Source organism: Cavia porcellus, unplaced genomic scaffold (assembly GCF_034190915.1).
Source record: "Cavia porcellus strain 051 isolate PalLab524CR breed Dunkin Hartley unplaced genomic scaffold, mCavPor4.1 scaffold_2, whole genome shotgun sequence".
Taxonomy (NCBI): Eukaryota; Metazoa; Chordata; class Mammalia; order Rodentia; family Caviidae; genus Cavia; species Cavia porcellus.
In genome coordinates, this window is record NW_026947485.1 from 39055318 (window position 1) to 39070703 (window position 15386).

Below are 15386 nucleotides of genomic sequence, written 5' to 3' on the forward strand. Positions count from 1 at the left end.
TTTCTGGAATTATGTAAAAAGGAATATAGATAGTTGGGTGATGCTAAGGCTTATGCCAGGGAAGGGCATAATTTACTTCAAATTACTTTTTCATTTTCAGTCGCAGAATATCCTTCTTCTGAGGATTGACGTTCCTTTGAAAGTCTGTCTTAGACAATGTCTAGTCAAGACCAGGGGAAATCTCCAGGTTGTAAGGATAGATATCTATGAGTTTAGGAAGCTGTGACAATTTTTGTGTTTTGCCATGGTTTTATTCTCTTGAATGCAAAGACAGCCTTGAATTTTGAGTGGATGATTCAGACTGAAGAACTAGAAACTCTCCCGTACACTATCCTCTCCTATTTTGTTTCCTAGGAAGCCTGACTACTGTTTTTGTTAAAACTATATAGGCAAAAAACACTGATGATGTTTGCTTTCTCATCAAAGTTACTTCCCAGACTTCCCAGGCCACCTAAATAAGTCACTGGATAGCCAGCTGACATCAAAAGTACTAATACTCATTTAATAAACTTCCCTCCCTTACTCTATGTGAAGAAATAATTCAGTTCCTTTTCAGATGTCCTAAAATATTTGAGGTGAGATACAGAAACAGTGAAGGAAACAATAAGGGTACTCAAATTTAACTTTATGGACCCTTAAAGACAGAATATTATTTATATTTTTCATATTGATTCTTTAGTATAAAAGAATAAAACTAAGCCAGGTGTGGTGGCGCACACCTATAATCCTAGCACCTGGGAGGCTGAGACAGGAGGATTGTGAGTTTGAGACCAGCCTGAGCTACAAAATAAGTGCAAGGCCAGCCTGAACTGCATAGTGAGACCCTGTCTCAAAAAGACAAAAAATAAAAATAAACTACATCACTAAAAAAGATTAGAAAAATAATGTTAAAATAGTAAATAAAACTGACTAAAAATTGAAACCCTCAAAATATTATTATCCTTCTTGCTACTTTGCTATCTTTCCCTGAAGAGAAGGTTTTATAGGAAGAATATGGGGAATTATAGTAGCCAGGAAGACAGGACTGTGGAAAAGTAGCCTTCAATAAAGGAAAAGCAGTTTAAACACTGATACAGAAAAGTATTGAGAATGAAAGTCAAAAATAAATGTAAGGGCTAGAGGTGGAGCTCAGTGGCAGAGCATTTGCCTCGTGGGTTGAAGGTACTGAGTTCAATCCCCAGAACTACAAAACAACAACAATAATAAAATAATATTAATAAAACAGAGTAAGTGTGGGCTAGAAGGAGCAGGGTGGGAAATACCAATCAACCAACCATATATATAGTTGATATGCATCTGGCTCAATTCAAGGAAACAGACACACAAACACAGGGACTCTCTCGGCCAAGACGTGACTTTCCCAGAGCTTGCCTAAGATAGTCTTAAGTTACAGTCAGGAATTCCTACTTTGTGCTTCCTGATTAAACCATCCCACAAATGACATTATCCCTTTGTAAGCATCACTCAAAGTGGCACTGGTTCTATCTGTTAATTCCTTCCACAGTTAAAAGTCATTATCTGACTCAGCCTGGAGAGTGACATGGAGAGACAGGATAATTGGTGAAAAATGGAGACCAAAATAGTTTCTTAATTGCTAACTGAAAAGACTTTTCACAATTAGAAGTACAATCCATTGCTAAGCAGTTAAACTTGTGCTTACGGCAGAGCAGTAAGAGAATGAGGGCATGCGAGGCAGAGGAGCGCTGGGCACTGCAGTTTGCCCTTCAGGGGGCACTTCTCTTGCTGGTCTCAAGTCTTACCTCAGCCAGTAGGATTATTCTCTTGCCGTCAGGCCATATCACATGGTCAACTTGGGATCTCACTCGCTCCCAAGTCAGCTCTGGTGTCCGTAGACTTGCCTGGAACAGACAGTTACAAACATCATTAGCCATGGCAAGTCCCATGCTAGTGACAGAAAGATGGTGAAGGGTGCCATGTCAAGGAGCAACCAACATGCCACATGGAGAATACCTGTCCTGGGTTGATTAGGACTGTTCCATTTCAGGGAATTTAATCTTAGGCCCAGCCAGGGAGGGATCACTCAGGATGTCATTCCACAACATACACTGTACGCCCACTCTCTGCTGAGCACAGTGAAAGGTGCTATGGGAAATACAAAAGAAGCCAAAGGCATGGTTTCTGCCTTCAAAAAGCCCGCACTTTAGTTGGGGACACAAAACAATACATATGTGATAGGAAAATACAAAGCAACATGCAAACAAGTGCAAATTAATACAGTGCAAACTAAATAACGTAAGTGCTGAAGAGACAAAGAAGGAAGATCAGAGCTGCGTGGGATTAGCTGGGGAAGGCTGAATGCCCTAAACACAGCATGCTGGGCCCAAGGTTCTGCCCGCTGTCAGACTGTCCCAGGGTCCACCTTCACAGTGATGGCAGTCCACCCTAACGTTACAGGAGCTTTGTGACCTAAGTGCAAATGTGAGGTAGCCTTTTAAAAAAATGCTTAATGGTACAGTAAAGCTCCCAATGGCTCACCCTCCTTCCATTTCTGTATATTGTATATTTAGAAAACAAGAGAAAAAAATGTTAAGTTTATTAACAACAGCAACCAAGTAACAGTCATAGGGTGTAGATGTAAGACAACTATTCTCTTCTTCCAAAAGAAGTGCCTAAAATAGAAAGAGAGCTCATATTCTAAAAGTACCCATTGGCTCGTTTGAAAAACTCAAAATTTCTGTCAAATACTAGTTTTAAAACAAGAAAAATACTTTTATTTATATAATAATCATTTACTAGGTATATACCATATTCTAAGCATTGTAGTAAAGGACACAAGTATAGGTAAGACTACAGATTCCTTTACTAGAGTGGGAACAACTTATAGCGAGGAATAGTATAGGGACAGTATTTTCTTTCACTTTTCTACCCTTAAGTTCTATCTAAATATACAATGGAATGCTTAACTAATGTTTAGATGTTCATGGTCAAGTACCAAAACAGTAGGAAAGATAGATATACTGTTATGTTTCAGTGTATTCTGAACCATACTCATGGTTTGGATCTTTTTTTTTTTTTTTTGAGACAGGGTTTCACTTTGTAGTTCAGGGTTGTTCTGAACACACTATGTATCCAAATTGGCCTTGAACACATAGGGATCTCTCTCCTGCCTCAACCTCCTAAATGCTAGGATTATAGGTGTGTGCCATCATACCCAGCTTGTATCAATCTTTCATCAGGAAGAAAAGAAACATCAAAAAAAATTTTTTTTAATTTCTTGAGACATTAAAGTTTCATAAAGCAGTTCATAGAGCAATTTGGCAATAGCTAGGAAAATTTTATATGTATCTAATTTTAGTTTCACTTTTAGGACTTCCATATACACTTCATCAAGTTCAGAAATATAAGCATCAAAGAATGTTCAGTCTAGCATTATTTATAATAACTAAATCAACAAGGGGATGGTTATATAAATGTTTTCTCTCTTTTTTTTGAGACAGGGTTTCACTATGCTGGTCTTGAACTTGCAGCAATCCTCCTGCCTCAGCCTCCCAGGTGTTGTGTAAATCATGATAGCTCCATAGATTGGACTACTTTGCAAATAGAAGAAGAAAGAAGAAGAAGAAAGGAGGAGGGGAGGGGGAGGGGAGGGGGGAGGAAGAAGAGAAGAAGAAGAAGAAGAAGAAGAAGAAGAAGAAGAAGAAGAGGCTAGGGATGTAGCTCAGTAATACAAAGCTTGCCTAGCATGCATGAGACCTGGGTTCAATCCCCCACCACTGCCAAAAACAAAACAAAATAAAACAAAACAAAATTTATATATGTTGCCATGAAAATTACTGTTAAGTGGAAAAAGTTGCAGAACATTATAACACAATGCCAATCTTGTACTTTTTTACTTTAAATATTTATATAAATTCATTTGAAATTTTAAATTGAGCAATTATCACTTTAAAATTAGAATTTTAGCTGGTCAGGATGTGATAGTAATACAGCATATTGGAAGCAAAACTCATCTTGGAGTCAAAACAATGGATTTTGTGCCCCAGTTTCATTTTGAATCAATTATACAGTTGTCAATGTGCTTAACTTCTTTGCATCCCTTGCAAGTTAAAAAAATAACATCCTATGAAGTAGCTAGGGGATGAAATAACATAAAGTAAAAATACTAATCATCCATGATTGTATTTGGAGCTATCTTTATTTCAAAGCTTCCTGAATTTTTAGAACAGAAAATTTCTTCCTCCTTTCCCTTTAACCATTTAAGAAAGGGGCAGCAAGGCACATAACTGCAACTTAAAAAGAAAAAGGAACCAACTACTATATTAGCTAAAGTATTAACTGTGAGCAAACTAGCATGGCAGGACAGAGTAACTAAGCCATCCCATTGAGACACCCCAGAATAGAAACAGGTCTTGGTGGGTTTTTTTCTTTTTTTTTAGTGTTGCTGGGAATTGAGCCCAGGGCTTTTCACATGGTAGGCAAATCTTCACCACTGAGCCACCTGAAAGCCCCTGGCCCCTTAATAACAGAAGAGTACACCACAGGATTCAAAAGAAAAATTCATATAAAATAGGTATTATTCAACAGCACCTCAGTGAGTTAACTCATCCTTACCTGGCAATGCTGAAGCTCAATCACAGCAGCCCTCGGTGGAGATGAAGGCATGCTATGGTTGAGCCAGTTACCCCAGAGAGAAAGAATCGTGCCATAGAAATTTAAAGTCAGAGTAAAAGTCATATTGAGAGATACTTTGTAGGTCTAAAGAGAAATTATACTTCTATTAACTATTACTTGGGGAATTTACTATTCCAAGTAAAATCTTGGATTGGAAAATTTTAGGATCAATATAATCAAATTAGAGAACTAAAGTGATGAAAGCTTTTCCAGGTGCAGGGAAGGCAAACAATTGTGCTGGGATTGATTGTGACTTCTATAGACCCAGTTACAACAGTCCAGAAAATATGTTAAGGGGAGACATAGTCCAGTAGAAGAGGCAGAGAAAAGGAGAAACTGTAGTGTTTGACAGACATAGTCAATTTTAACAGACATAGTCATTTTTCTTCCTTGACTTTTTTTCATTGACCAACCTACTGATCTCATCTTTATGGTAAAATCCAACATCTCCAAAATACTATCATTCTACTTAACATTCATTGTATCTTATAGTTTTGAGTTTACCCAATCCTCAATCCTAAAGATAAAGAGAAAATGGCTTAAAGTATAAGTAGGTATATCAGACTTAGATGAAAGAAATCATTTTAAATGATTGAGACAAGGAAGCTTTAAAGTATCCACTAAAGTATCCACTAGCATAGGGCTAGTATATGAATGGATATGGACAACTCTGCTAGGACAGTTATACTTAGGGTGGCTGATGATGATCCTGCTCCTTCCTCTTCCGGGTTTGAGTTTGATTTTGAGGGCGTAGGCAGAAACAGACAGAGAGGTCACACACCAGTAAGGAACCACTTGGTCTTACCACATCAATCTCCGTATTGGAATGCCCCATGTTGCATACAATGCAGCTATTCTTCATACGGTCCAAGTGCTCTCTGGTTACCACATTCTTGTTACCTTAAATACAAAAGAGATACCCACAAGAAAAAGAATGAAGGTACACTTTCCAACTCATACGGTGTATAAAAATTAACTCCACATGGATCATAGATCCATGGATCATATGGATCACATTAGATGTAAGAGCTAAAACCATAAAATTTTTAGAAGACCATAGAAGTAAATTTTTGAAACTGAGTTTGGGCAATGGTTTACTTAGATATAACACCTTAGACATAAGCAGCCAAAAGAAAAAATATATATACACTAGGTTACATCAAAATTCAAATCTTTTTTTTCCCCAGTACTGGGGGCTAAAAGGCCCTTGCAAACACTAGGCAAGAACTCTACTCCTAAGCTATACCTCTAACCCTTTTAGAAATTTTATTCTGAGGCAGGATCTTGCTAGGTTGCCAGGGTAGCTTAAAATTATGAACCTCCTGCCTCAGCCACTCAAATAACTGGGATTATGTTGTAAAATCACCATGCTTAGCCAAAAAATTTAAAACTTTTGTATTGCAAATGTTACCACTAACAGAGTGAAAAGACAACCCATAAGAATGGGACTCACGATTTGCAAACCATATAACAGAAAATGAATTTGTATTTAGAATATATAAGGAATTCTTATGGTTCCTAAAGACAAATAATTCAATGTAAAAAATTAATAGAATATCTAAATAGATATTTTCCTGAAAGATACACAAATGACTAACAAGCTCCTGAACATCATTAGTCACCAGAGAAGTGCAAATCAAAATCACAGTGAAAAACCACTTAATACTCACTGTGATGGCAAAAATAAAGAGACAGACAATAACAAGTGTTGGTAAGGATACAGAGAAATTAGAACCCTTGTGCACTGTTGAGGGCATTGTACAGTGGTGTCATTCTGAAAAAGTTTGGTGGATGTGAAGGTGATATGGCTGTGATATATGTTAGCCTACTGCTCACCAGCATTGAAAAATAGTTTGGCAATTTTTCAAAATTTTAAAGTAGAATTACTTTATAACCCAGCAATTCTATTTTTGGGATATATCCAGTAAAATATATGTCCACATAAAACCTTGTATACAATATTCATGGTAGCATTATTTATATATATTTTTGTTTCATGTTTGTTTTTGGTAGTGCTAGAGATTGAACACAGAGCCTTGTGCATGTTAGGCAAATACTCTACCACTGAGCTACATCCTCAACCCCATAGTAACATCATTCATGACAGACCAAAAGTAAAATTCAAAGGTCCAACAAATGCTTAATGGAGATATAAAATGTGGTAGATCCGTGCCATGGAATATTATTTAGCAATAAACATGAATGAAGTACTGATACATGTTATCATATAGATGAGCTTGAAAAATCATGCCAAATATAAGAAGCCAATCACAAGACTGTGTGTTATATGATTTCATTTACATGAAATGTCCAGTATGGGCAAAACTTGCCAGGCATCATGACACATACCTGTAATCCCAGTACGCAGAAGGCTGAGGCAAGAGGATCACTGTGAGTTCAGAGCCAGAATAGGCTACATGATGAACTCAAGGCCACCCTGTACTCTATCTACTGAGACCCTGTCTCAAAACAGAAACAAACTGGGTGTGGTGGTGCATGCCTATGATCTCAGCACTGAGGCTGAGGCAGGAGTATCTTTGAGAGTTGAAACCAGCCTGGACTACAAAGTGAACTCAAGGCCAGGAGACCCTGTCTCAAAAAGACAAAAAACAAAAACAAAAACAAACCCAGAATAGGCAAAATGCTAACCTAGGGCTAGAGGAGGATAAAGGGATAGAATAAGAGTGACTATTTATGGTATGAAGTTTATCTTCTGGGGTAATGAAAATGACATCTGGAATTAGATAAAGGGATGCTGCACAACTTTACTAAAAACTATTGAATTATATGCTTTAACTTTATATGCATTATATCAATAAAAAATAGGCTATGGTGATGACTATACAATCCTATTAATTTACTAGAAAACACAGAATTATACACTTTACTTATTTTGATGCAAGAGACTGACCCATAATCTTGTAAGCTATATCCCAGCCCAAATTGTACACTTTTAATTGGGTAAAATATGTGGTAGAGAAATTATATCTCAATTAATCTGTTAAAAGAAAAAGATCCAGGGGATTGATAGATTAATGTGAAACAAGACAGCTTCTTTAGGCTGTTTTAAGCTCCAGGGATTGAACCCAGGACCTTCATGCTGAGCTACATCTCCAGTCCTTTTTATTTTTTATTCTGAGACAGGGAGGGATTGACCAGGGTGAGACTGAATTTGTGATCATTCTACCTCATCCTCCCAGAATGCTGGAGTTATAGCTCCATTTTTTATTTTGAGATTGGGTCCTGTTAAAGTGCCTAGGCTAAGCTCAAACTTATGATCCTGCTGCCTCAGACTCCCAAGCATGGACCACTGTGCCCTGCCTAACAACATCTTAAGGTCCTTCCTCTTCCCTGCTCTCTGCTCTCCCTGAGGCTACAAGTATATTTTTTATTCTTAAAATATTCTGATGTTCCTCCTCTAAAATAGAATTATAAAATAAAATTAGCCACCTATATTCTTCTCTAAAATTCAAGATCTTCTATTTTCTTTCTTTCTTTTTTTTTAAGATCTTCTATTTTCTCTAACTGTGAAGAATTTTGCTTTAGCCTTGCCTTAATTCCAGGGATTACAGAGAAATATACTTCGCTTTTGTAGGTAAAATAAAGAATCAAGGGGCCTGGAGGTATAGCTCAGTTGTAGGGTGTGTGTTTAGCAAGCTTGAGACCCTAGGTACAATCATCAGCACAAAAAAAAAGAAAGAAAGAAAAGAAAACCAAGCATACAAATTTAAGACCTGGTTTCACTAATAAATCTCTACAAATGAATCCTATCATCTCTAACCATTGTATACCTTTATTACAGTATACCTCTAATGGTATATCTTTGGTCAGACCTCTAAAGAGGTAGCAGTAACGCAACAGAGGCCGATGGTTTTGTGGACCACTCTTGGCCTTCTGGCCTTCTGGCCTTCTGGCTTTTAGAGTGCAGCCTTGTTCAGAACATTTCCAGTTATCTTTCAGGTACTCTGGAGGCACTCCCAAATGCCATGTCACTCAATATAGTAAAACTATACCTGTACAGGTAATAACAATGTGAAGCACTCCCAAATGCCATGCCACTCAATATGGTAAAACCATACCTGTACAGGTAATAACAATGTCCACTTGTCGGATGACCTCATTTAATTTCACCAGTCGAAATCCATCCATACTGTAGAAATAAAGCATTAGCAATGAACCTTAATCAGCATCTAGGGAGCCTTTTTGGCACACAATCTCAAATACACCAACTTCCTTTGGTTCCTATAGTATCACCTGAGATAGCTGGACTGTTTCTGTTAGTGAAAAATCCAAATCATTTCCTTAGCTCACTCAGAAGAGAAATAAAAGGTTCCTTCATATCACTGTAATTCATTTCTTACTACAATAGGGAACCAGGGATTATCCTGAGATTCCCAACTAAATTTCTAGAAAGTGCCACTTAGCCACTGAATCTACAATCCCAATGAAACTGCCATCCCAAAATCATCCATGATCTCTTCGATGCCAATGCACAAAAGTATCTCTTACCCTTTTATTCCACTTAATTTCTTCTGCCACATTAAATATTATTATTATTATTATTATTATTATTATTATTATTGCTACTGGGAATTGAACTCAGGGCCTTATGTTTGGCAGGCAGACACTTTTGCCTGCTATATCCCTGGTCCAACATTAAATACTGTTATACTTCTTGGATTCTATATCTTTGTCTCCTGGTTTTTCTTTTAATTTCTAATTATCTCTCCTCAATCTCAGCCAATCTTTAAACGTTAGTAACTCTGCAGGGTTCCACTCTGGATTCCTGTATTTTTTTAAGTACTCATTCATATCTTGCCCTTCACTGCAAATGAGCACTTATAGCTATGTGATTTGCACATTTGAACCTTTAATTTCAATCTATCTGAAGCTTCACAACAAGGATCAAATTATCTACTGAATAGCTCCTCACAAATGTCTGAGAAAGATCTTAACTTACTGCAGTAGAAAATAAACTCATAATCTTTTCTGTGCACTCCATCCCCATCTTTTTTTTCTTTATTTTTTTTATCTTCATCAGTATATCATTGTTAACCCAACTGTTGGAACCAAATAAACTAGAATATTACAAACTTGCTGCTCTCTGTAATTGAAATTGTCACCAAATCTATTTTCTTAATTTCTTAAAACTCCTGAATGTATCCTCTCATTCTCTATACCTGCTGTGCTTGCTTAACTCAAGCCTTATGACTTTTTGTCTAGAATTACAGCAGTGACCTCTGGTCAAATCTCATTGCTTCTAAGTGTCTCTTAAAAACATGTTGCAGGGTGATTTCCTTAAATGCAATTAAAACATGTCATTTCCTAGCCAGGCATGGTGATGCATGCCTGTAATCCCAGCACTCAGGAGGCTGAGGCAACAGGATCACCAACAGCCTGGGCTACATAGTGAGTTCAAACCCAGCCAGAACTACATATTAAGACCCTGTCTCAAACCCCTCCCCCACAAAAAAGAACATGTTATTTCCTTAAAATACTTCAATGATACTGTCTTTCTTCAGGATAAGATCTGAATACTAATATGGATATAGATGCTAGCTAAACTTACAGCTTCTTAAATATGCTGTGCTATCTTCTTTGGATACTATGCACTTGTTCTCTGCACCCAGCATAGACTTTCAAACTAAGAAAATACAAGTTTCTCAGTTCTTAGTTCTCTCTCTTGGCCTTCCTCTCTCTTTGGCTCTCCCTCTCTGTGGTATATGTGTGTGTGTGTGTGTGCATACATGTGTGTGTGCTGAGGCAGGGCCTTTCTTTCCAGGCTGGCCCAGAAGTTGAGGCAGTCTTTCTGCTTCCAACTCCTTAAGACCCTCCACCCTGTCCACCAAGACAGCTTTACAGACATCTCTCTGTCTACCTGCCCTGTTCCTTCTTTTAGAAGTTTTTCCTTTGGGGGCTGGAGGTTTAGCTCAGCGGCATAAGTGCCTGCCTTGCAAGCAGGCAGTCATGAGTTCGATCCCCGGTACTGATAAAAAGGAAAAAGACAAAAAAAAAAAAAAAAAAAAAGTTTTTCCTTTATGTTCCTATACAAGCAAGTGCCATCTACTTTCATCACAGTACTTACTACACTGCACGGTGATTATTTATCTGTGTTCTTCTAAATGTAAGGCCTTATCTCACTCATCTATACTTTAATCATTATCAGCACACAGCACAGTACACAATAGATAGATAATCTGAACTATACTGCAATCAGTATCACGTTCAAGCTTCTATAATGAACTCTGAGAGTACAAGAACAGTGATGGTTCCCCTCAAATGCTGGAACCTTGGCTTACAGAAAATCAACAACTCTGCTCTGTTGAGTTTATAGCTAGGAAATATGAAGAGTGGTAAGGTAGGGGGAAATGGCATCATGCTGTGCCCATTTACCCTGGGGACCTCCTTCTGGAGGGTTAGTGGTAAAAATTGTATAAGGTATACAAACTACAGACACTTGGACCTGCAAGTGACATTTTTATCCTGCTGAGGATGGCAAGAGACAATATTAATAATAACTATCATTTGGTGAACATCTATTTTGTAACAGCAGTTCTGTACCTTATTAGTTATTTATTATATAATGGATGATAATATAACTATTTTATTTATGTTTCATGATCCTATGAGATAGGTATAATTATCTGCATATTAAAGCTAAGAAAGAAACTGCTCTTTTTAAAATGTTTTACATTTTGGAGTCATTTGAAACAAACATTGTAAGAGTAGTACAAACAAATTCCCATATACCCTTCATTCAAGAGTTAGCAAATTTTACTCTTAATGTGGATTTGTTGGATATTTCTTCATTGGATTTAAGTCATACATTTTGAGGAAGAATATCACAAAAGAGTTCCTTTCCAAGTGTCACATAAGAAAGCATTGGATGGGGCTGGGAATTTAGCTCAGCGGCATAAGCGCCTGCCTTTCAAGCAGGCAGTCGTGAGTTCGATCCCTGGTACTGATAAAAAAGAAAAAGACCAAAAAAAAAAAAAAGAAAAGAAAGAAAAAGCATTGAATACCAGCACCTCTCCCTTTCTCTCTTTGGTGCTGTGGATAGAACCCAGGACCTTTGGTGATCTAGACACACGCTTTATGATCACTGAGGTCCACACTCAGCCCTGCCATTGTTTTGATCATTGGTCTGTGAGGCACAGGGATTACATATGGAAGAAGTAAGAGGCTATTTGTTCTCTAATTCAAAGTATCTCCTGTTATATTTCCAAAGGAATTCTAAATTTTATCTTCTGTCAGATCAGAGCTCTTTGACTTTTGAAAGACAGAAGCTTAAGTCCCAGCAGCTTCTGTGAGGGTCTGGGCCTCTCTAACATGAGATGTGGCATTACCCAGGCTATTCTTTGGAGGCACCTTAAATGGCGGTGTAGAGGAGGGAGCAGGTCTCTGCACACTTACCAGGCTTGCAGGGCACAGATGGGGTCAATTTCAGTTACATACACAATGGAGCCCATGGCTTTCAGAGCAGCACAGCACCCTTTCCCCACCTAAAGAAGAGCGAGAATGCATATAATAAGGAAAGTCAGTGAGAAAACACTTCTTAAAGCTTCTGGTAAAGTATATCTTTCTTTCCGCCCCCAAAAAGAATTTTGCTAAATAGATTCATGATTTGGGAAAAATAAGAATTTCACTAAATAGTTTCATGCTTTGGGAAAAATAAGAAAAACAATGTAGTTCATAAACAAACCCCTAATCCCTACGTAGTACATTTATGTGCACAAGAACACCCACACTCATGATTTATAATCAAAACATAAGCTAAAAGAACATCACAAATAGTGGTGATAGAACAAGTCAGAAAATCAATTTAGGAAAAAGTGGCAAGAATGAGAATGGAGGGGCTGGGGATTTAGCTCAGTGACATGAGCACCTGCCTTGCAAGCAGGCGGTTGTGAGTTCGATCTCTGGTACCGATAAAAAACGAAAAAGACAAAAAAAAAAAAAAAAAAGAATGGAAAAGAAAAATTGTATTTTAACCAGAGGGCCTCAAAAGTAATTCTTCTCAAGCTGGGCGTGTAATCCCAGCACATAGGAGGCTGAGGTGGGAGTATCTTTGCAAATCCGAGACCAGCCTGGGCTACAAAGTGACCTCAAGGCCAGCCTGAACTGCATAGCGAGATCCCGTCTCTTCTAGACTATTTCAGCAAAACACATTTAGACACCTGGTAAAATAAAGGTTAAACTTTACCTCACCATAGCCACAGACCACCACTTGCTTTCCACCAAACATCATGTCTGTTGTCCTTTTAAGCCTAGGAGGAAAAAACACCATTAAGTTAGAAAAAAAATCTTTTGTTTTATCCCTGAGGTTACATTGAGTCTCTAATTTGTTTTGTTTCCCTTCCCAAAGGAAGACACTCTCTTTCTGCGCCTACAAATGGCTGTGGTGGGATGGAAATATGATTTTATTTTATTTTTTTCTTTTTATCGGTACCGGGGATCGAACTCACGACCCCCTCACGACCTTGCAAGGCAGGTACTTATGCCGCTGAGCTAAATCCCCAGCCCCTAGAAATATAATTAACACTGCTACTTTTACAAACAACTGTTAGGTGACAAACATATATGGATTCTAGTTAGGTAGGTTGCCCTGTGATCTTAGGGCTCAGATATGCCTCAAAGGGAAAGGATAAAACATACAAAAGATTTTAGCCAAGGAAGAATTTTGGGTGGCCTTAGGGTAATAAGCTGTCTGTTGCTGAATTAGAGCCTTGCCAATTCTCTGACTTCTTACTAATTCTTCTAACCCCAGGACCCTGTAATAGAAGAACTCCTGTAAACGTCTAGATTATGATCTAGAAATCCTGCCTGGGCTCATTTGGAGCTCCAATGCTATCCTGTCTGCCAAATGGAACCTCAGTCTCCAGAAGACTGTACTTGCACTGCATTTGGACCAGGGCCCAATTGCACAAGTGTTCTCTAGGAAAGTGACAGTGGGGTTTCCCTCAGCGTTGATGATGATCCTGTATGACCAAGCCACAAGCACAGGTCTATCACCAATATCTTCTTCATACAGAAGCTCTATTAGCCCGACTGTCCTCTCTTTTCCACTGCAGGCTTCCCTGCCATGAGGTCAGCAAGTTGCTTCACCACACCTTTCTGTCACAAAGTTCTGCCTCACTCAAGTCCACAGCTATGGAACCGACCAACTATAGATTGAAACCTCTGAAACTCTGAACCAAAAGAGATCTTTCTTCCTTTAAGTTTGTCAGGTCATGCCAATAAAAAGCTATTACACTACAAGCAATGAAAACCATTTGACTTCGCAGTTTCCTTAATGGCTCCATTTAATGGCTTATGATGTGATGCTACAATTTGGATCTGGAACATCTGAAGGTGAAAGGGTTAAGGCAGTGATGAAGAACATTTTAGCCCTTTCAATGATACAAACAGCCCATTGTGGCATGAATAATACTATAAGGCAGTCATTACCACTGGCTTATGGTATTAATAACTTGGTCCACAGCTTGGTGCCGTTGGGAGATAATGAAAACCTGAAGAGGTGGGGCCTAGTGGGAAGTCTTCCTGTCACTGAGGACATATCTTTGAAGAGTACAGTGGGACCCCAACTCTTTCCTCTTCCTCTTCTTCCCTGTCTTGGCCATGAGATGAGCAGCTTTATTCTACTATGCATTTTCTGGCATAATGTGCTGCCTTCCAAAGCAACAAGGCCAACTCAACGGGAACTTATTTAAACCTGTAAAACTATGAACCAAAATGAGCCTTCTACTTTTACAAGATATTTCAGATTTGTTACAATAACTGAAAGCTGATTAATACATTCAGTCTTCCCAACAACAATAAAGGAATGTCAAAACACAAGTGTGGAAACAGAATCTAAGTATTAGAACACAGTATTTGGTATATATTTCCAAGTGGATTATCAACTTGCCTTATAGATCTGAATAACCAGAAATGCCTTGTGAATTGATTCTGATCACTACAAGTTTCCAGGTGGCCAGAGAACTATATGATAGTTAGAATTGTATAGTTAGAGCATGAGCCACAACCTGGAATAAAATCACCAGTAACCTTTTTCTTACTTTTTTTTTTATCAATACCAGGGATTGAACTCACAACCATGCGCTTGCCAAGGCAGGTACTTATGCTGCTGAGCTAAATCCCCAACACGTAGGAACCTTTTTCTAAACTAGAAGATACTTGTTTGTTAATGCCAACTTTAATTAATGACTCATAGGCCTGGTAGGGTCACAAATTAAGAATTCTGCCTTAATCAATATATAGGAGCTACTCTCATTTCTTAACTGAAACATTTTCTTAAAAATAGTGATGGCAGTATAGCTCTGAGTATAAAATAATGGGTGTGACATAGTGATAGATCCAGAGGTGCCATATGAATCATTTCTGGAAATAACCAAAAAATAAAAAAAAGAGAACCTCAACTCAAAAACTTGTAACTGAGGGTGTGGCACACGCCCCCACCTGAGGCGGAGCTCTGCAGAGTTGTCAGTCATGGGCAGCGTGGGCCAAGAAGACAACCAGAGCTCCCGAGATCCGGCCATGGTGGGATTCAGGCAGCTTATTCTTTCACCCTCTTGGTAAGCACCCGCAGCATGGGCCAGGAAGAGGACCATTACCTGTGAGCCTCCTACCATGCAGGCTGAAAAATCAAGCACCCCTCCCCCACTATAGCTACTGGGGATAGATGTCTCAGCATTTCTTGGGAAGATGACCATATGTACTATAGCAAATATGGGGGATTTCCTTCCATCTTTTGT

The 15386-nt window shown here is 38.4% G+C and overlaps 1 protein-coding gene across 6 annotated transcripts in view; it reads right to left on the reverse strand.

The window, feature by feature from the left end:
* Nucleotides 1-15386, reverse strand: part of Ahcyl2 (adenosylhomocysteinase like 2) — a 208659-nt gene that overhangs the window by 7673 nt on the left and 185600 nt on the right. For all 6 annotated transcript variants that reach the window (XM_063240862.1, XM_063240860.1, XM_063240877.1 and 3 more), the window contains exons 9-13: nt 12836-12899; nt 12046-12134; nt 8712-8782; nt 5438-5532; nt 1761-1859 (exon numbers count right to left, since the gene is read on the reverse strand). In XM_063240862.1, the coding sequence (XP_063096932.1) occupies nt 1761-1859; nt 5438-5532; nt 8712-8782; nt 12046-12134; nt 12836-12899 (418 nt within the window). The remainder of the gene's footprint in view (nt 1-1760; nt 1860-5437; nt 5533-8711; nt 8783-12045; nt 12135-12835; nt 12900-15386) is intronic.